The sequence below is a fragment of the Embiotoca jacksoni genome, unplaced genomic scaffold (genome assembly GCF_022577435.1).
Source record: "Embiotoca jacksoni isolate LCO1_2020_lvr unplaced genomic scaffold, fEmbJac1.0.p SCAF_81, whole genome shotgun sequence".
Lineage (NCBI taxonomy): Eukaryota > Metazoa > Chordata > Actinopteri > Embiotocidae > Embiotoca > Embiotoca jacksoni.
This window is the reverse complement of record NW_027185438.1, coordinates 940,731-962,395: the sequence shown is the minus strand read 5'-3', so window position 1 is coordinate 962,395 and position 21,665 is coordinate 940,731. Positions and strand designations below refer to the sequence as shown.

Sequence of the window (21,665 nt, the reverse complement as noted above, 5' to 3'; positions counted from 1 at the left end):
ACCTCACAACAACCTATCTACCTCACAACTGCCTATCTACCTCACAACAACCTATCTACCTCACAACTGCCTATCTACCTCACAACAACCTATCTACCTCACAACAACCTATCTACGTCACAACAACCTATCTACCTCACAACAACCTATCTACCTCACAACAACCTATCTACAGCACAACAACCTATCTACCTCACAACTACCTATCTACGTCACAACTACCTATCTACTTCACAACTACCTATCTGCGTCACAACAACCTATCTACCTCGCAACTGCCTATCTACGTCACAACAACCTATCTACCTCACAACAACCTATCTACAGCACAACAACCTATCTACGTCAGATCACAGCCGGTTTATATAACCTTCTGCATGGCTCCGTCTCTCACGGTGAAACACTATAAAATCCTAGAGCTCATTTGCAGAAGAGGTCATCCCACTGGACTTCAGTTCTGCTACTGACATAGTGAGATTGTTATTGTACATCAGCTAGCTGCTACAGGATGTCTCCCTCCACCTGCAAGTGCATATTTCATGGAAGCAAGAACCTCCAAACTAGCGCTAGCGATATATCTATCTATATAGATATACAGTATATACACTGCTCCAAAAAATAAAAGGGAACCCTTAAACAACACATCCTAGATCTCAATGAATGAAATATTCCAGTTCAAATCTTGATTCATTACATAGTGGAATGTGTTGAGAACAAAATAACATCAGAATGATCAATGGAAATCAGAATCATTATCCATGGAGGTCTGGATTCAGAATCATACTCCAAATAAAAGTGGAAAAATCAGATCCCAGGCTGATCCAACTTCTGTGGAGATTCCTGAAGACAAGTCCAAATGAGTCTCAGTAGTGTGTGTGTCCTCCACGTGCCTGTATCACTCCCTACAACGCCTGGGCATGCTCCTGATGAGACCACGGATGTTCTCCTGAGGGATCTCCTCCCAGACCCGGATCAAAGCATCGGTCCACTCCCGGACAGTCTGCGGTGGACGTGGCGTCGGAGGACGGAACGAGACACGATGTCCCGGATGTGCTGGATTGGATTCAGGTCTGGGGAACAGGCGGGCCGGTCCGTAGCATCGATGCCTTCATCGTGCAGGAACTGCTGACACTCCAGCCACATGAGGCCGAGCATTGTCCTGCATCAGAAGAACCCAGGACCCGCTGCACCAGCAGATGGTCTTCAACGGGTCTGAGGATCTCATCCCGGGACCTAATGGCAGTCAGGGTACCTCTGGCTAGCACACGGAGGGCTGCGCTGCCCTCCGAAGAAACGCCTCCCCAGACCGTCGCTGACCCGCCGCCGACCCGGTCCCGCTGGAGGATGTTGCAGGCAGCAGAACGTTCTCCACGGCGTCTCCAGACTCCGTCACGTCTGTCACATGTGCTCAGTGTGAACCTGCTCTCATCCGTGAAGACCGCAGGACGCCGACGGAGAAGCTGCCGATCTCGGTGTTCTCCGGTAAAGTCCGGTCGCCCCGCACGGTGTTGGGCTGTAAGCACAGACCCCACTTGTGGACGTCGGGTCCTCGTACCGCCCTCATGGAGTCTGTTTCTGACAGTTTGAGCAGAAACATGCACATTAGTGGCCTGCTCGAGGTCATTTTGTAGGGCTCTGGCAGCGCTCCTCCTGCTCCTCCTTGCACAAAGGAGCAGATAACGGTCCCGCTGCCGGGTTGTTGTCCTCCTACGTCCCCCTCCACGTCTCCTGGTGGACCGGCCCGTCTCCCGGTATGTCCTCCGTCCTCTTGACACTGTGCTGACAGACACAGCAAACCTTCTTGCCACAGCGTGCATTGATGTGCCATCCTAGATGAGCTGCACTACCTGAACAACGTCTGTGGGTTGGAGACACCTCATGCTACCTCTAGTGGTGAGGACACTGGCAAAATGCAAAAGGGACCAACGATCATCCAGAAAGGACGAGGACAGAGAAACGGTCTGTGGTCACCACCTGCAGAACCGTTCCTTTATAGGGTTGTCTTGATAATTGCCTCATTTCCACCTGTTTGTTCCATTTGTACAACAGCAGGTGAAACTGATCCTCAATCAGTGTTGATCCAAACTGGACAGCTTGATTTCACAGAAGTGGGATTGATTGGAGTTACATTGAGGTGTTTAAGTGGTCCCTTTATTTTTTGGAGCAGTATATATATATACACATATCCTTCACGCAGTCAGAGTGACGTCTCACCTCTCCAACAGCGTTGGACAGGATGTGGACGATCTTCTCGTGGGGCGTGGCCACCACGCTCTGGCCGTTGATCTCGATGATGCGGTGACCCACTCTGACCCCGCCCCTTTCAGCGATGCCGCCGCGCATAAGGCTACAGATCTGTTAAAGAGATGCATCAGTTATTCAAAGTGACAAATCAGATTTGTTTTTCTATGAATTTAATATAATTATAAATGCAATTTAACAAAGAGCAGAATAAGAGTTCTACCCACAATGCCGTTCTGGACACTGAAGCCCAGCTGGTAGCGGAGGTCCGGCCGTCTGATGAGGACGGTGGTCACCGGGGGACATCTCACGATGTTCAGCTTGATCCGAGACTGGTTCTTCAGACCCTACATGAAAGAAAGCAGGAGATCCAGAGCTGCAGTCAGAAACCTCCACTGAGTCATGGATGAGAGGGGCGGAGCTACAGGACTGAAGGATACTAGCTAAAATAAATTTAAGCCATAATAACCGACACTACTCAAAGTTTAGTAGACATATCAGCAGTATTTAAGCATCATAACGTCCAAACTGAGCACAGAAATCCATTCATGACTGATAGTAACGAAGCTTGGAAGCAGCAGAACAGAGTCAACTAACTGGGTCGCCACCAGGGGGCAGAGTGAACCAATAATAGACAACATGGATCAAAACATGCCAGAAAGAAAGAAATGTGAAACATGGGATGTATTCAAGAAGCAACAAACAACAATAAATCCACATTAAACGTAGATTATCAATAACGGACACTGTAAATAATTTGAGGTTTTGACATCAGTGCTGAAGTTCATCCAGTCTGATTAAATCGACACTTGAACCTGCAGCCAGTAAACTCTGAAATATTCAGTTAAATATTCAGATTATTTCACACCCTGAAAGTAAAGTGAGGACGCTTTTAAAAAATGTCCTGAATAGTTACAATTAATTCTTTAACTTCATAAACAGTACAAAATCCAAATAAAACGTTTTGCCTTTAAATCCAGTTCCCCTCAGAGCGATCAGCTGGACTCTCAGAAGTCAACATTTGTTCTGATTTTAGATTTTATTTATGTTTTTAGTATGTTTTTATATGAAGTGTTTTGATATTTTATAAACGATCTTTTTGTCTAAAGTTGAATTGTGTTTTGTTAAGGAGGTGAAACGTTCGTCCTTTATAATCGTATCTGTCATTCAAACTCATGTCTGGGTGATGGACAGCTCAGTGGTTGGGACGGAGTTCTGGTTCTGGTTCTGGTCGGGTGGACCATTCGCTGCCTGCTCTCTTCAACATTTCCTGTCTGCCTCTCACTGTCCCTTTCAAAATAAAAGGTCTTCAGGACCGGTACCTTGATGATGCTCTGGCAGGTGGACAGCGGCAGTCCCACCAGACTGGTCCCGTTGATGGACATGATCTGGTCTCCGATGTTCAGCCTGCCGGACCTCTCCGCCGGCCCAGCATGCATCATGTTGGCGATTATGACGGTGGGCAGGATGGAGCCCCACCCACTCTCCACAATGACCACGCCCAGAATCTCCCCCTTACCTTTGTCAATGAACACCTGAGGTTACCGCGGGCAACCGAGAGGGAAAGAACACAAAACACACGTTCAGTTAATATCCACTTTGTATCACTTTGTTGAACGCTGCATGTTCCACATAAATATGATAAAGATTCAAAAATACAGATTCAACAGGTCAGCAGACGGACATCTTTGTTTTAATAATAAAACTAATTTTATATGCATTTTTAAAAAGGCGGATTTATTATAAATAAATATAATTTTCTCCATTTTCTCATCTCGTAATTGATATTGTATGATGGACTTTTTATTGTGATATTACTGCAGCGTGGCTTTGTTCGTTCTCTTATTTACGAATATGTTTTTTAATGAAAGACGATGTGTGTTTCTTGTTCCGGTGCTTCGAGGTGTGACGGCTCAGCGGCCGATGTTATTTATTAGTAGGAGTATTTATTATCATGACTGCACAACGAGATCTCAGAGAAACGCTCCGACATGTTTGGTATTAACTTGATCAGATTAGATTTGACGAAGCAGGACGACGTGATTTGAAAGCCACTCACATCTTTGCAGTTCTCCGACTTGGAGAAGTGGACGAGGTCGTCGTTGTACATGTCCTGAGTGTTGAGCAGGTCGCTGTACTCCTTCTGGCTCAGGTCCTCCGGGTTGATGCCGTTGGCCCGTAAGAACTCCTGGTAGGCCACGCTGAAGGCCTGTCCGATGGACTGGGCGATCAGCTGGGCCTGGAGACACGGCACACGCAGAACCTCTGAAATACTCCGTCATCTTCTACATGATCGGAATCGGCACGTTTCATTCGACTTGAGAGATTTCATGTTGATTCCTCTGAATCTGCTGCTGGACTCACATCCTCCGACTCAAACACGTGGCAGATCATCTTGTACTGCCGCTTGCTGTCCTGACCCGGATCCGAGGCCTCCACGTTCTCCTGGGAGTCCGGTCGGGGCATCCGGCGCCGGGCCATCAGAACCACAATGTTGCCGATGTCAGCGATGTAGGAGATGGTCCGCAGAGGGTGGTCCATCATAGTGTCCTGGAGAACCACAACCGTCCTCATTAAACAGTTTAAAGGTGTTTGTTGTTGTTGTTGTTTGTGTGTTTATTCAGTTCTAATCTCCCGACATCACTGATTTAAATAAAGCTTCAATAAATCCACCTTCACCTGCAGACGCCGTTTCAAACACGTGTGGGTCAAAATCAAACCACTGCATTAAAGGATCATTTGATCAAGTCTGAAACCCCAACATGAGCTGCCAACAACAATAACACTGTTGTCTGTGTTTCTTGTTTGTTTAAATATAAATATATATATATATATATTTATATTTATATATATATTTATATGTGCATTTTTATATTTAATATTTGTTGCTGTTATTTTATTGTTTTTTATTATTCTATTATTATCTACTGCTTTCCTGTATGCTGCTGGAGCGAAAAAATGTCCCCTTGGGGATGAATAAAGTAAATACTACCTACCTAACAGAACCTGATGCTGCCTCTGGTCCCACCAGAACCAGAACCTAAACCAGAACCAGAACCTGAACCTGAACCAGAACCTGAACCAGAACCAGAACCAGAAACAGAACCAGGACCTGATGCTGCCCCTGGTCCCACCAGAACCTGAACTTGAACCAGAACCAGAACCTACACCAGAACCTGAACTTGAACCAGGACCAGAACCTGAACCAGAAACAGAACCAGGACCTGATGCTGCCTCTGGTCCCACCAGAACCTGAACCTGAACTTGAACCAGAACCAGAACCTACACCAGAATCTACACCAGAACCTGAACCAGAACCAGAACCAGAACCAGGACCAGAACCTGAACCAGAACCAGAACCAGAACTTGAACCTGAACCAGAAACAGGGCCTGATGCTGCCTCTGGTCCCACAGGAACCAGAACCAGAACCAGCTGTGATGTTCAGGATGTTTTGACGGGTCGCTGGATTAAGTCTGAATGTTTACCTGCGAGTCGGCGTTGAGAACTTTGATTCTCTGGGTGGAGATGAAGAGATCCACCTCCGTCATGGGCTGAGGTTCTCCATCAGGGGCCTACACACACATACACACGCACACATACACACACATACACACGCACACACACACACACACACACACACACACACGCACACACACACACGCACACACGCACACACACACACACACACACACACACACACACACGTTAAACAGTCATACAAGATGAAGCAACATTTAACATGTACTTTAACACCTTGTGAAACATGTATGTTGTCTGATGAACACGTGTGTATTTAAAATGATCTGTTCCTGTTTGAAGTGCATCTGATCCAGTTTCTACATGTTACACGTCTGCAGCATGTTTGGAACATGTTCAGCATGTTGTGTCTTTGATTGGGTTGAAGCTCTTCAATCATTTCACATCTTCAACAGAGAAGATGTTCTTGAAGACAGTCAGCAGCTTTACTGGGAATCAAACGACTTCATGGTTGGTTTGAAACGTAGAAATAGTGCTGACGCTGACTGCTGTATGTCATCATAGTGAGGATCATGACCACGTGACCAGGTGATCACGTGACCAGGTGAACACGTGATCAGGTGAACACGTGATCAGGTGAACACATGATCACATGACAGGAAGCTGTCCAGTTTAACAACATGTTTATATTACAAATTATGGCGGGAGCAGAACATCTGATATGGAATGAAAAAGATGGCTGGAGACCCGGAGGAGGGAATAAAGGACGGACGGACAGACAGAGACAGACAGAGACAGACAGACAGAGACACAAAGAGACAAACAGACAGAAACACAATGAGGCAGACAGACAGATGGAGGACACATTTGTCAGTACTGCACCTTCTTCCTGTTCTGGGCTAATTTCTGGGCCGTCTGTCCAACATGGAACAAAGCAGACAGGAGAGTCATGTTAGAGGTGGGGGGGGGGGGGGGGTTACACCTGGATGATGTCATATAATAACCTGCATGTGGGCTGTGATGATGTCACACTGAGGTCTTCATGTGTGATGTTTACAGGAAGAAGTGTAATGTGACAGTTTGAAAAAACCGCTGAGTCCGACGGTTCAGGTTATGAATTACAAACCGGAGTGTTCAGACATTTACAGACGTGAAATACATTTCTACCTGACGGAGAATTAAAATACATTTCTACCTGACGGAGAATTAAAATACATTTCTACCTGACGGAGAATTAAAATACATTTCTACCTGACGGAGAATTAAAATACATTTCTACCTGACGGAGAATTAAAATACATTTCTACCTGACGGAGAATTAAAATACATTTCTACCTGACGGAGAATTAAAATACATTTCTAACCGACGGAGAATTAAAATACATTTCTACCTGACGGAGAATTAAAATACATTTCTACCTGACGGAGAATTAAAATACATTTCTACCAGACGGAGAATTAAAATACATTTCTACCAGACGGAGAATTAAAATACATTTCTACCTGACGGAGAATTAAAATACATTTCTACCTGACGGAGAATTAAAATACATTTCTACCAGACGGAGAATTAAAATACATTTCTACCTGACGGAGAATTAAAATACATTTCTACCTGACGGAGAATTAAAATACATTTCTACCAGACGGAGAATTAAAATACATTTCTACCAGACGGAGAATTAAAATACATTTCTACCTGACGGAGAATTAAAATACATTTCTACCTGACGGAGAATTAAAATACATTTCTACCAGACGGAGAATTAAAATACATTTCTACCTGACGGAGAATTAAAATACATTTCTACCAGACGGAGAATTAAAATACATTTCTACCTGACGGAGAATTAAAATACATTTCTACCTGACGGAGAATTAAAATACATTTCTACCTGACGGAGAATTAAAATACATTTCTACCTGACGGAGAATTAAAATACATTTCTAACCGACGGAGAATTAAAATACATTTCTACCTGACGGAGAATTAAAATACATTTCTACCTGATGGAGAATTAAAATACATTTCTACCTGACGGAGAATTAAAATAATTTTCTACCAGACGGAGAATTAAAATAAATGTCAAACTGACGGAGAATGAAAATAAATGTCAAACTGACGGAGAATTAAAATACATTTCTACCTGACGGAGAATTAAAATACATTTCTACCAGACGGAGAATTAAAATACATTTCTACCTGACGGAGAATTAAAATACATTTCTACCAGACGGAGAATTAAAATACATTTCTACCTGACGGAGAATTAAAATACATTTCTACCTGACGGAGAATTAAAATACATTTCTACCTGACGGAGAATTAAAATACATTTCTACCTGACGGAGAATTAAAATACATTTCTACCTGACGGAGAATTAAAATACATTTCTACCAGACGGAGAATTAAAATACATTTCTACCTGACGGAGAATTAAAATACATTTCTACCAGACGGAGAATTAAAATAAATGTCAAACTGACGGAGAATTAAAATAAATGTCAAACTGACAGAGAATTAAAATACATTTCTACCAGACGGAGAATTAAAATACATTTCTACCTGACGGAGAATTAAAATACATTTCTACCTGACGGAGAATTAAAATACATTTCTACCAGACGGAGAATTAAAATACATTTCTACCTGACGGAGAATTAAAATACATTTCTACCTGACGGAGAATTAAAATACATTTCTACCTGACGGAGAATTAAAATACATTTCTACCTGACGGAGAATTAAAATACATTTCTACCTGACGGAGAATTAAAATACATTTCTACCAGACGGAGAATTAAAATACATTTCTACCTGACGGAGAATTAAAATACATTTCTACCAGACGGAGAATTAAAATAAATGTCAAACTGACGGAGAATTAAAATAAATGTCAAACTGACAGAGAATTAAAATACATTTCTACCAGACGGAGAATTAAAATACATTTCTACCAGACGGAGAATTAAAATACATTTCTACCTGACGGAGAATTAAAATACATTTCTACCAGACGGAGAATTAAAATAAATGTCAAACTGACGGAGAATTAAAATAAATGTCAAACTGACAGAGAATTAAAATACATTTCTACCAGACGGAGAATTAAAATACATTTCTACCTGACGGAGAATTAAAATACATTTCTACCAGACGGAGAATTAAAATACATTTCTACCTGACGGAGAATTAAAATACATTTCTACCTGACGGAGAATTAAAATACATTTCTACCTGACGGAGAATTAAAATACATTTCTACCAGACGGAGAATTAAAATACATTTCTAACCGACGGAGAATTAAAATAATTTTCTACCAGACGGAGAATTAAAATAAATGTCAAACTGACGGAGAATTAAAATAAATGTCAAACTGACGGAGAATTAAAATAAATGTCAAACTGACGGAGAATTAAAATACATTTCTACCTGACGGAGAATTAAAATACATTTCTACCAGACGGAGAATTAAAATAAATGTCAAACTGACGGAGAATTAAAATAAATGTCAAACTGACAGAGAATTAAAATACATTTCTACCAGACGGAGAATTAAAATACATTTCTACCTGACGGAGAATTAAAATACATTTCTATCTGACGGAGAATTAAAATACATTTCTACCAGACGGAGAATTAAAATACATTTCTAACCGACGGAGAATTAAAATAATTTTCTACCAGACGGAGAATTAAAATAAATGTCAAACTGACGGAGAATTAAAATAAATGTCAAACTGACGGAGAATTAACATAAATGTCAAACTGACGGAGAATTAAAATAAATGTCAAACTGACGGAGAATTAACATAAATGTCAAACTGACGGAGAATTAAAATACATTTCTACCTGACGGAGAATTAAAATACATTTCTACCAGACGGAGAATTAAAATACATTTCTAACCGACGGAGAATTAAAATACATTTCTACCAGACGGAGAATTAAAATACATTTCTAACCGACGGAGAATTAAAATAAATGTCAAACTGACGGAGAATTAAAATACATTTCTACCTGACGGAGAATTAAAATACATTTCTACCAGACGGAGAATTAAAATAAATGTCAAACTGACGGAGAATTAAAATAAATGTCAAACTGACGGAGAATTAACATAAATGTCAAACTGACGGAGAATTAAAATAAATGTCAAACTGACGGAGAATTAACATAAATGTCAAACTGACGGAGAATTAAAATACATTTCTACCTGACGGAGAATTAAAATACATTTCTACCAGACGGAGAATTAAAATACATTTCTAACCGACGGAGAATTAAAATAAATGTCAAACTGACGGAGAATTAAAATACATTTCTACCTGACGGAGAATTAAAATACATTTCTACCAGACGGAGAATTAAAATACATTTCTACCTGACGGAGAATTAAAATACATTTCTACCAGACGGAGAATTAAAATACATTTCTACCTGACGGAGAATTAAAATACATTTCTACCTGACGGAGAATTAAAATAAATTTCTACCAGACGGAGAATTAAAATAAATTTCTACCAGACGGAGAATTAAAATAAATGTCAAACTGACGGAGAATTAAAATGAGGCTCTGACAGTGAGGTGTCAGATGTTTCCTTTCATCTGGTTTCTATACGTGTTCACGTGTTTATGTACTTGTGTATTTTTGAGATGTATTTGTACACATGTGGAGAAGTCAGGTTGGAACAGAACAAGACTCAATCAGTCGTGATGGAAAATGAGAAAGAAATGTGAAATTATGCTCTTAAAAATGAAGAAGATGGAAGATGTGAATTTGTGTCTCTGAAGTAGCGTGAACATGAAGTGTCCATCGGTGTTCACCTTGATGCGGCCCACGGCCTCCTGCGCCTGCATCATGCGGATGTTCTTGGACGGCGTTTTGTCCGACAGCAGCTGGGTGGAGCCCAGGTAGTTGGCTGCAAAGATGATCCCATCGATCAGGTCCTCCGGGTCACACGGTCCCGGTACTGGAGCGGGGAGACGGGTTCGGGTCACCACATGACACAAGGCTCCTCCCACCATGGGATCAATATAGTCATCAATATTTAGAATAATATTAACAATGAATTATAGCCATGAGCTGTTTAACTGTAACACAATGTACATGGAAAACATCTGACGAGATATTTCACACAGTGAGTTACGACTTCAGCTGCTCTTAAACAGAATAACTTCACCAAACATGATCTGAAACCACAAACACACTAATAAAAGGATGCAATCCACAAACTGGAGACAATAAATCATAGGTTGGGGAAATAAACAATAGAAATAGTATACATACGTACGTTTTATAAATGATATTTTGAAGTGTCCTGCATTTAATTTTTGTTTCTTCTTTTTAATATTTTGTTCAGCGGACACAAACATGTCACTGACTTATGACATATGAAGCTGAATTTATACCTGAGCTCTGCCAGCCAGCAGCGAACCATCCCATAATTTCACTGACATTGACTACAAGCTGTAAAACACTTTACCCTCATGTCTAAAGAACAATTTAATGATATTCATCTACTGAAATAATGTTCCTGTAAATTTCGTGTTAACTAAGATATAATGCTTTAAAATCTGAATTAAAAAGGATTTCTATAAAATGTTCCTTGAATTTAAAATGTTAACAGAACTTAAATATTTTAACTGCAACATTTTCAGCATGTTTTTGAGGATGTTGTTGAGACCTGAGCTCAGACAAACAATATGGAAGAGCCTGAACGTGTAGTACCACTGAGGACCACCAGGGGCTCCAACAGACTCCATCTGTAGTACCACTGAGGACCACCAGGGGCTCCAACAGACTCCATCTGTAGTACCACTGAGGACCACCAGGGGCTCCAACAGACTCCATCTGTAGTACCACTGAGAACCACCAGGGGCTCCAACAGACTCCATCTGTAGTACCACTGAGGACCACCAGGGGCTCCAACAGACTCCATCTGTAGTACCACTGAGGACCACCAGGGGCTCCAACAGACTCCATCTGTAGTACCACTGAGGACCACCAGGGTACCACGGAGCTCTTTGATTGACAGGCCTGGGGTGCAGTCACTGGTTACCAGTAGCCGCCCGCATCCGTTTCCAAACATTGGTACTTTCATACCGGGTCCATTCTACATCCAGGACATGGTAGCCTGTTCATTCCTCCTCCTCCTCCTCCTCCTCCTCCTCCTCTACATCCAGGACATGGTCCAACCTTACACCCCAACCTGTTCACTCCTCCTCCTCCTCCTCCTCTACATCCAGGACATGGTAGCCTGTTCACTCCTCCTCCTCCTCCTCCTTCTCCTCCTCCTCCTCCTCCTCTACATCCAGGACATGGTCCAACCTTACACCCCAACCTGTTCACTCCTCCTCCTCCTCTACATCCAGGACATGGTAGCCTGTTCACTCCTCCTTCTCCTCCTCCTCCTCCTCTACATCCAGGACATGGTAGCCTGTTCACTCCTCCTCCTCCTCCTCCACATCCAGGACATGGTCCAACCTTACACCCCAACCTGTTCACTCCTCCTCCTCCTCCTCCTCCTCTACATCCAGGACATGGTAGCCTGTTCACTCCTCCTTCTCCTCCTCCTCCTCCTCCTTCTCCTTCTCCTCCTCTACATCCAGGACATGGTCCAACTTTACACCCCAGCCCGCTCACTCTGCTCCTCCTCCTCTGTCCTGGCTCCTAAATGGTAGAATGAGCTCCCCAACGACATCAGAACAGCAGAAAGTCTGAACATGTTCCACCACAAACTAAAAACACACCTCCTCCTCTTCCTCCTCCTCCTCCTCCTCCTCCTTTACCTTGAATAGTAGAACTTCAGTATCTTAACATGGAACTTACTGATAGAACTTTGTAGTTTGGCTCCTTGTTCTGAATTTGTACCCTGATGGTTGAAATTAACTTATTGTAAGTCGCTTTGGATAAAAGCATCAGATAAATGAAATGTATTATTCTACTGAGTTAACGAGTACGCCCTTGTTATGAAATCAAAATTTAAATCCCCCCTTGCAATGTTTTACTAATTTTAATAATGGACTTCTGTAAGTGAAGAAGTGTAAAATGAATCTCACCTTCTACGTATGTGGGGAAGGACGCGAGGCTCCTCCTGGACTGAGAACAGAAGAGATGAGACGGTTCATATTTATTTTAAACTTGATGCAGAAGTGAAAATGAGACGGTGATCAGAGAATATGAGAAACGTGGATGTCACCTCTTTACTGGAGGGGGACGACTCGAAGCTGTCGTCCTGCAGCAGATGTCTGCTGGAGGACTCTGCTCCTGGAGGAGACGGTGATCCGGAGCCGGGAGACTGCAGAGACACAACCAGGACACGACTTTAACCGTCAACTAAGAACCGGTTCAACTCACGCAGCACACGGACGGGACTTCACAGCTCCAACCGGCTGGTTTCGTTGCATTTCTGACTTTTCTTCATTCGTCTGAACAAATTTGAATGGAAGACACCGGTTTCCACATGATACCTGATATAGAAACAGTCAGCGTTACGTTGGAGGTGTCCTGGTGAGGTGGTCTGGGCCTCGCCCACCTCAGAGCTAATCACTGCCCACAGAAATGCTATAAAGTAAGAACGGGTCATTATTTTAGAAGACTCATTAAAGAAATTAAAAATAATAGTTTTTGCGCCTATTGTCTTATTCCTTATTCCCTTATTATTCCTTATTCCCGTGTATTGGACCGTCCCTGGTCGTCATACACAACCACTGCCAGATGCTGTGTGGTGTAAAATCCTCGGTCAGTGATCAGTTTAAAGGTGTGATCAAACTTTAAAGATTCAAAATAGGATCAAAGTATGAAATACACTCATAAGGAAGACATAAAGCATTTATTCTTTCATCTTAGGTCTCACGAGTCCTGAAGAAAAAGGTCTCTGATCTCATGTCTGCATTATGTCTCTAAATCCTGGAAAATAATGTGAGATTAGAAAAATGCACATTTAGATTTTATTATCCATATTCAGCAACATTTTGTGTCTAAAAATAACTGCAGGTCAAAGATGCATACGGCCCTGTGAAAAGGTCCATGTAAATCACGGAGAAGTTCTGGATAAAAAAGGGGAGTTTTTGGAGGCGGTTTCCATGGAAACCAACTGTCAGATTTGCTGCATCTCTCTCATGCAGTAAATTTGACATTTCATTGAACTCCACCAGCCTGCAAGTATTTTCTCATTTGTGTTTAACTTCGTCACATGTTGATTAAAGGTTGTTGAACTGACTGACCCTGCGGCGGGTCGGGTTGGTCGACACCACAGGGGGCAGCACCCCTGAAAGCTGTTCCAAAACGGACAGTCAACAACATCAGAGAAGAAGAACATGTTGCTGTGAAAGTAGCTGCCACAGTACAAACTGTCCAAACATGCAGGGACAACTTCAACCGTCAAACTTCTTCAAAATGAAATGAAAGCGAGGAACAGCGTTAGAAAATAAGTCGACTACAACGATGAGCAGTGATTTAACAGCGAAGCAGCGAGCAGACGGTGAATCAACGGATCAACAATCAACGGCCAGTTGGATGTTAGATGTGAAAAGAAAGAAGCTCATCGATGAGGCTCAACATGCTTCTCATCAGCTGATACAAGTCAGGAGTTTAAGAAATAATCTGTAATAAAGAACAAATAATGAAGACAAACTCTAGCAGTCCATCCAAACGCCACCAGCTTCATTAACAGAGTCCTCATCTCTCTGATGATGGACAACAGAAACCTGATTCTGTCCTCACACCGACTTCACTAAAAAACTCTGGACTGGATGATAGTCAGACGCTGCTTGAGTTGGGTTTTAATTAATCATGGTGGTAATTAAACCATATCATAAGGTATTTAATTACAGTACTAGTAGTCTGTTGATGACACCTTTTTCTGCCCTACATGACAGCACATTATCAGATTTGAATAAAACACTTTTGCAGTAAACGTGGGTGCTCTGGTATTATCAGATCTGAATGTGTCACTAAAAACTAGAAGACTGTTCATGCCACAGGTCAAACACGTTAGAAGTTGATCAACTGAACAAAGTTTCTGTTTCCCCCATAAATAGAACAGCACACACAAAAGATGAACTTGTTCCAGCAATGTTTGTTTTCCTCCTTTTGCAATGCAATAAATGTAAACCTGTGTTAGTTTGACACAAACACCTGAATGTATCCAGGTGTGCAAAGACCTCATCTCTCCTGTCCAATCAGGTTCCAGCAACATAAACCTTCCCAGGAAGTGTTTGATCAAATTTACTTCCAAAATAAAAAGTTAGCAGCAGAATTACTTCTTAAAACATTGAGAGCTGGTGTTCTGGACTTCAACATGTTGTAGCCGACATGCATTGATTCATTCCTCCTAAATACCAGACAGCACATCTGAGAAGGACCCATCAAGCTGCCCGGTGACCCCATAACACCACATGACCCCCTTTTAAACCCCTTCTGGTTCCAACTGTTGCAATACACACATCCCAATGGGGAAACTCTCCAGACTCAAGATGGTCCCACCACTGACCCTCCAAGGAGCCACGTCGCCCTCTGGTGGTCAAATGTCACCAAAAAACTCACAAACTATAGTAAAAACAAAAGGTGGACTTTGTGAGTTTTAATTCTATCCATTGCTGTAATGATATTATTCTGCTAACAGTATGATATTGATAGAAAGTGTTCTGTGTCACCTAACTATAACCTGATGTTAGAGATGTGGACATTGTCCACTATGCCAGTTCTTCCCTCTCTCTCTCTCACTCTTGGACACTTGATCTCGCCCCCTTTTCTCTCTATCAAATTAATTAGGTAGAATGACATCATCGTTTGAAATGTGATCTATGTTCTGCGGATCTATTTCATCTTTAATTTGTTCATGGTGGAGTTAGGTTAGGTTAGGTAGTTACTTTATTAATCCCCGAGGGGAAATTTTTTTGTGAAATAAGGGATTTCTTTTATATATAGTTCGAATCAAATCAAGCTAAAAGGGGCTCTCATGACCATTTATATCAATTTGAATTGATAATTTGTCCAATATTGGACTGGTGCCCCTTCTAACAATCAGAGCAAATTTAATCCCTCACCAATTGAATTGACATCATGCTACAATGTCAATGAGTATATTTACGCATGTTTTTGAGGTGCTTGCATTTACTTGAGTATTTTGATTATATATGCTCTTTTATTAGAAATAAAGAAATGTTATACTTTTTACTTTATTAACTTTGTATTTAACACTCACTTTCTCGTGACTTTTTAGATTAGAATTGCAAATCGTGCAAAACAAATTAGTTGAATTGTTAGTTTAAATAACCCCACTTGTGTAAAACCCTAACCCTAACCCAACCCACTCTTTAGAAGATTAAAGAGCTATAAGTTTAAGTAATATAGGAATAATACTGTATAATATTACACAACATGCTGAAATCTTCTATTCTGTCTATAAAAAGCTTTTATTTTCGATAGTTTGGGCGCTAATTTATGGAACGACAGTCAGCCTCCACCATGATGATGTTAATCAGCTGTGAAGAGGGAACTAATATTATAAATAAGTCAAAGCTCTCGTCCAACATCTCCTCCACCCGTCCTCACCTCGTCCTCCACCCGTCCTCCACCCGTCCTCACCTCGTCCTCCCCCGGCTGCTCAGCCTGTTCCTGCTCGCCCTGCTGCTCCTCCAGCTTCTCTACCTGGTACATCCAGAAGTTCTCCATCCTGACGCACAGCTCACACAGACGAGCTGAGCTGACGTGTCAGAGGCTTAAATACAACAGCAGCGTCACCTGACTGATCAGGTGTCACTCAGCGTTCATCGAGGGGCCGACAGCCTGTCAATCAGCTCGCTGGTCCACAGATTTCATCTGCAGTCGTCACATTCAATCGATGTGGACACATGAATCTAAAGTGAAGTTTAAAACTACATGTATGTTCTGATCTGTTCTGATGTAAACAGGTTAACCGGCTGTGTTACTGGATCCTCACTGAATTATTCAACCTGTCTCAGCCTTTCTGTTTCTGACCCGCTGAATAAATCATAAGAGGAGATGCGACAGCAAAGCAGAACAACATGCTTCTATTCAAATCCACAGATATGATCATGAATATGATCCATACAGCTCACAGACAGAGACAAGCCTAACTCTAACCCAACCCGAATCCCTAAATATTAACCCCTAACCCAAACCCTAAACCTGACTCCCTAATCCTAAACCCACACTCCCTAACCCTAAACCTAACCCTACCCTAACTCTAACCCTGACCCAACCCTAATCCCTAAATATTAACCCCTAACCCTAACTCTAACTCCCACACTCCCCAACCCTAACCCCTAAACCTAACCCCTAACTCCCACACTCCCTAACACTAACCCCCACACTCCCTAACCCCTAACCCTAACCCCTAACTCCCACACTCCCTAACCCTAACCCCTAACTCCGACAATCCCTAACCCTAACCCCTAAACCTAACCCCCACAATCCCTAACCCTAACCCCTAAACCTAACCCCTAACCCCCACACTCCCTAAACCTAACCCGTAACCCTAGCCCCTAAACCTAACCTCTAACCCCTAACCCCCACACTCCCTAACCCTAACCCCTAGCCCTAACCCCTAACCCCCACACTCCCTAACCCCTAACCCCCACACTCCCTAACCCTAATCCCTAACCCCCACACTCCCTAACCCTTAACCCTAACCCTAACCCCTAACTCCCGCACTCCCTAACCCTAACCCTAACCCCTAACTCCCACAATCCCTAACCCTAACCCCTAAACCTAACCCCCACAATCCCTAACCCTAACCCCTAACTCCCACAATCCCTAACCCTAACCCCTAAACCTAACCCCCACAATCCCTAACCCTAACCCCTAAACCTAACCCCTAACCCCCACACTCCCTAACCCCCACACTCCCTAACCCTTAACCCTAACCCCTAACTCCCACACTCCCTAACCCTAACCCCCGCACTCCCTAACCCTAACCCCTAACCCCCACAATCCCTAACCCTAACCCCTAAACCTAACCCCCACACTCCCTAACCCTATCCCCGAATCCTAACTTGTTTTTCTGTTCAGATGACTTCATTCAGTTAATAATTCAAACAGAAGCTCATTGTTGAGTTGACACACAACCCTCACACACACACACACACACACACACACACACACACACACACACACACACACACACACGTTTGTGCTTTGTGGGGACACTAGCTGACAATATGTGAAGCTGTTGTCTCATTCCCGTCTGTACAGATGATTTTACAACAAAGCTGCTGTCATTAATTTCTTTATATTTAATTCTGTCAGCTGACTTTATATTAAAATAAACTTCACAGCTAAAAGTTAATCAGAACATCAGAACCTTAAAAGCAGGTCAGCCGCTGTAGTAATGATAGATGCATCTTGCCTTCACCACCTTTGTTCTGCTTCATACTGCTACTCAGGTTCCACTGAATCTGAATGAGGTGCTTCATTTTATTATATTTCCTATCGACGTATTGCAGAAAGGTTTGATGAATATTGTGATGATACTGTTTACTGTGATATCTTCAGCTATGATCATAGGAGCCACAGAATGTGACACAGGTTCATCCTAATAAAGATACAAGGTGAAGAACTGTAGTTTTAATTAGTTAAAGTCCTTCTGTCACCTGCTCAGTATCACCAGAACCAGGACCGCCCTGTCTCAGAGCGATGATCAGAACCAGTCTGTGTATCTAATCCCTCCAGGATGGACCGTTGGAGCTCCTCATTATCAGGATCAAAACCCTAGAGCCGATCCAAAACCCTGCAGCCGATCCAAAACCCTAGAGCCGATCCAAAACCCTGCAGCCGATCCAAAACCTTAGAGCCGATCCAAAACCCTGCAGCCGATCCAAAACCCTGCAGCCGATCCAAAACCCTAGAGCCGATCCAAAACCCTGCAGATTCATACCAGATTATCTTTTATCCTCATCGAGTTCCTGTAAAGAGAATTTACACATCATCCTCACAGAACAACATCATCCTAACAAAACCACATTGTGGTGGCGGGGTGTGGTTTGGCTCAGCTGCAGGAGGGACTGATTGGGGGAGTGGTTCAAGGAACGATGCCTGGAAGAGGCTTCATTAGCACAGCTGCAGGCAATTACTGATTTGTCTCTCCATATAAAAGCACTAGCAGGTCACCAAACGCTCTCTCACTCCGGAGGACGCAGAGCAGCAGGCTGGCTGCGGACAGAGCGTGGGACAAGTGCTTGCATGACTGACAGGAGAACACAACAGATGTAAGATATCGGCTATGTGGAATAAAACCCATTAACAAACTACACTGTGGCTGGTTGTTGTGCTTTTGGACCGGAAGAACCCATGGTGACGGCAAGATGTCTGTCACACTGGCGCCCAATGTGGGGCCCGGCAGGAAGACGGACGGACAACAAACAAACATGGCAGTCATCACCCTGGGGCAGATTCTGGGGGAGCTCGCGGCTATGCAGCAGGACCATGCCGAGGCCAACAGGGAGTTCCTGGCGGCGCTTCAGGTCCAAGCAGAGAGGCAGGCTGAGGCGCTCGAGCAGCTCGCAGCATGTTCGACTGCAGCTCCGCCACCACTGTACTCTTCGACATTGGTGGCCGTTCGCCTACATAAAATGACTGCAGCGGATGATGCACAGTCATTCCTCGACATGCTCGAGGCAGTGGGGGAGGCGCATGGCTGGCCGATGGAGGAGTGGGCGGTCCGGCTCTTGCCTCTCCTGGCGGGGGAGAAACAAACGGCAGCCTTGGAGCTTCCACCGGCAGCTAGAAACATCTACGCTGACGTGAAAAAGTCCATCCTGGACCGGCTAGGCCTGTCACCAGAGGAGCATCGACGGAGGTTCCGCGAGGCCAGGCTGGAGCCCGAGGACCGGCCCTTCACCCATGCCCAGCGGCTAAGGGACACCGCGGCCAGGTGGTTGCAGCCGGGGAGCTCGGTGGGGGAGCAGGCCTTGCTGGAGAAGGTGGTGGTGGAACAGTTTGTGGAGGGGCTGCCAGTCAACACGTCAGCGTGGGTACGTTGCCACCGGCCCGCGTCACTGGCGACCGCCATCAGTTTGGTGGAGAACTGCCTCACTGTCCACTCCAGCGGTCAGGAAGGCAGCGGGCGCCTGATAGCTCCAGCCTGGCCGACTCCCGCTCCTCAGAGAAGGTCACAACTGCAGCTCCCGGCTCGGCCACTACCATCTTCACAGTCTGACCCTCTCCCTCCAGTTGTGTCTCCACAGGTCCCTGCAGCTGCTGGCACCCTTCCCAACTTACAGGGGACTCCTCAGATACCAGGACAGGAATGTTGGAGGTGTGGGTGGCCCGGGCACTGCCGGAAGGAGTGTCCACTCCTGGAAATGGGCCAGGTGATCTGGGTCACCGGCCCTCCAACACCCTCCCCCGGTCCAAGGGTGACATACTGCGTTCCGGTAAGGATCCAGGGGGTGTACATCAGGCAATGGTGGATTTGGGCTGTATACAGTCGATGATTCACCAGAGCCTGGTTTGGCCCGGGGCGTTGGTGGAGGCATTGTGGGTGAAGATTAGGTGTGTGCATGGGGATGTTCACAAGTATCCCATAGTGTCAGTGGAAATTAGATACCTGGGGAAAAAACATCGCGTAAAGGTTGCAGTTAGCTCCCGCCTTACGCACCCCCTAATCTTGGGGACAGATTGGCCCAGGTTTCATAAATTAATGGGGCAGTGTACGGGGGTGCGTTCACGACCGGCAGGGACATGCGGGATGTGTGCTGTGCTCAGCGGTGACGCGAGGTTGTCCGACACTGCAGAGAGGGAGGGGGAACCAGCAGAGACTCCTGGGGAGACTCCACCGGTTCCCGAATTACACTCCATGGAGGATTTTCCACTTGAGCAGTCTCGGGACGATACTCTACGCTTCGCCTTTGACCGAGTGATAAGAATTGATGGTCAGCTGTGCGCCCTGACGCAGCACAGTCATATCCACACTTCTCATTGATTAGGGACAGACTGTATAGAGCGAGTCGTGACACTCAAACAGGTCAAGAAAACACCCAGTTGTTGGTGCCGAAAAGCCGTCAGGAAATGATTTTCCAGGCGGCTCACTATAACCCGAAGGCTGGCCACATGGGATATGATAAAACTCTGGACCGGATAACGACCCGGTTTTACTGGCCGGGCATCCGGGGGATGTGCGCCGTTGGTGTGCATCTTGCCCGGAGTGTCAGCTGGTAAACCAGCCAGCTATTCCGAGGGCGCCTTTACATCCACAACCCTTGATGGAGGTCCCATTTGAACCCCGAAAGAGATTCTAACTGACCAGGGCACCCACTTCATGTCACGAACACTGAGAGAACTTTATGGATTACTGGGCATTAAGTCTATTCGGACCAGTGTTTATCACCCACAGACTGACGGGCTGGTGGAGCGTCTGAATAAGACTTTAAAGTCCACGATCCGTAAATTGGTTATTGGAGACTCTATTTTGCGGAACGTGAAGTTAGCAAAACCAACGGCCAGAGTCGGATGTCTTCCCGGGGCCAGAGCGGGCGACATTGAATCAAACCTGAAACTGCTGACTAAGGCTAATCATAAATACAGTCAGACTGTTTTTAACGTCGGCAGTAATGACACCCAGTTACACCAATCGGAGGTCACTAAAGTGAAACTTTTCAAAAACAACGTGGGACTCCGTAGTTTTCTCTGGACTCCTTCCTAACCGGACCAGTGATGATATGTTCAGCCGTACGTCTTCACTTCACCGCTGGTTGTCGAGGTGGTGTCCCGCTAACAACGTGGGCTTCATTGACAACTGGAATACTTTCTGGGGAAAACCTGGTCTGATCCGGAGAGACGGCATCCATCCTACTTTGGATGGTGCAGCTCTTCTTTCTAGAAACATGGCCATGTCTCTTAACAGCCCTAAAACCTGACATCCAGGGTTGAGGTCAGGACGCAGAGCTGCAGTCTTACAGCTCCTCTGCAGCTTCT

General features: G+C 44.3%; 1 protein-coding gene across 1 annotated transcript in view; it reads right to left on the bottom strand.

Annotated features, from left to right (window-relative positions):
• Positions 1-21,665, bottom strand: part of apba1a (amyloid beta (A4) precursor protein-binding, family A, member 1a) — a 50,073-nt gene that overhangs the window by 7,359 nt on the left and 21,049 nt on the right. Inside the window, exons 6-15 of the mRNA XM_069139346.1 lie at positions 12,925-13,023; positions 12,785-12,824; positions 10,550-10,695; positions 6,602-6,634; positions 5,728-5,814; positions 4,606-4,791; positions 4,301-4,480; positions 3,564-3,776; positions 2,469-2,588; positions 2,215-2,355 (exon numbers count right to left, since the gene is read on the bottom strand). Of these exons, the coding sequence (XP_068995447.1) occupies positions 2,215-2,355; positions 2,469-2,588; positions 3,564-3,776; positions 4,301-4,480; positions 4,606-4,791; positions 5,728-5,814; positions 6,602-6,634; positions 10,550-10,695; positions 12,785-12,824; positions 12,925-13,023 (1,245 nt within the window). The remainder of the gene's footprint in view (positions 1-2,214; positions 2,356-2,468; positions 2,589-3,563; positions 3,777-4,300; positions 4,481-4,605; positions 4,792-5,727; positions 5,815-6,601; positions 6,635-10,549; positions 10,696-12,784; positions 12,825-12,924; positions 13,024-21,665) is intronic.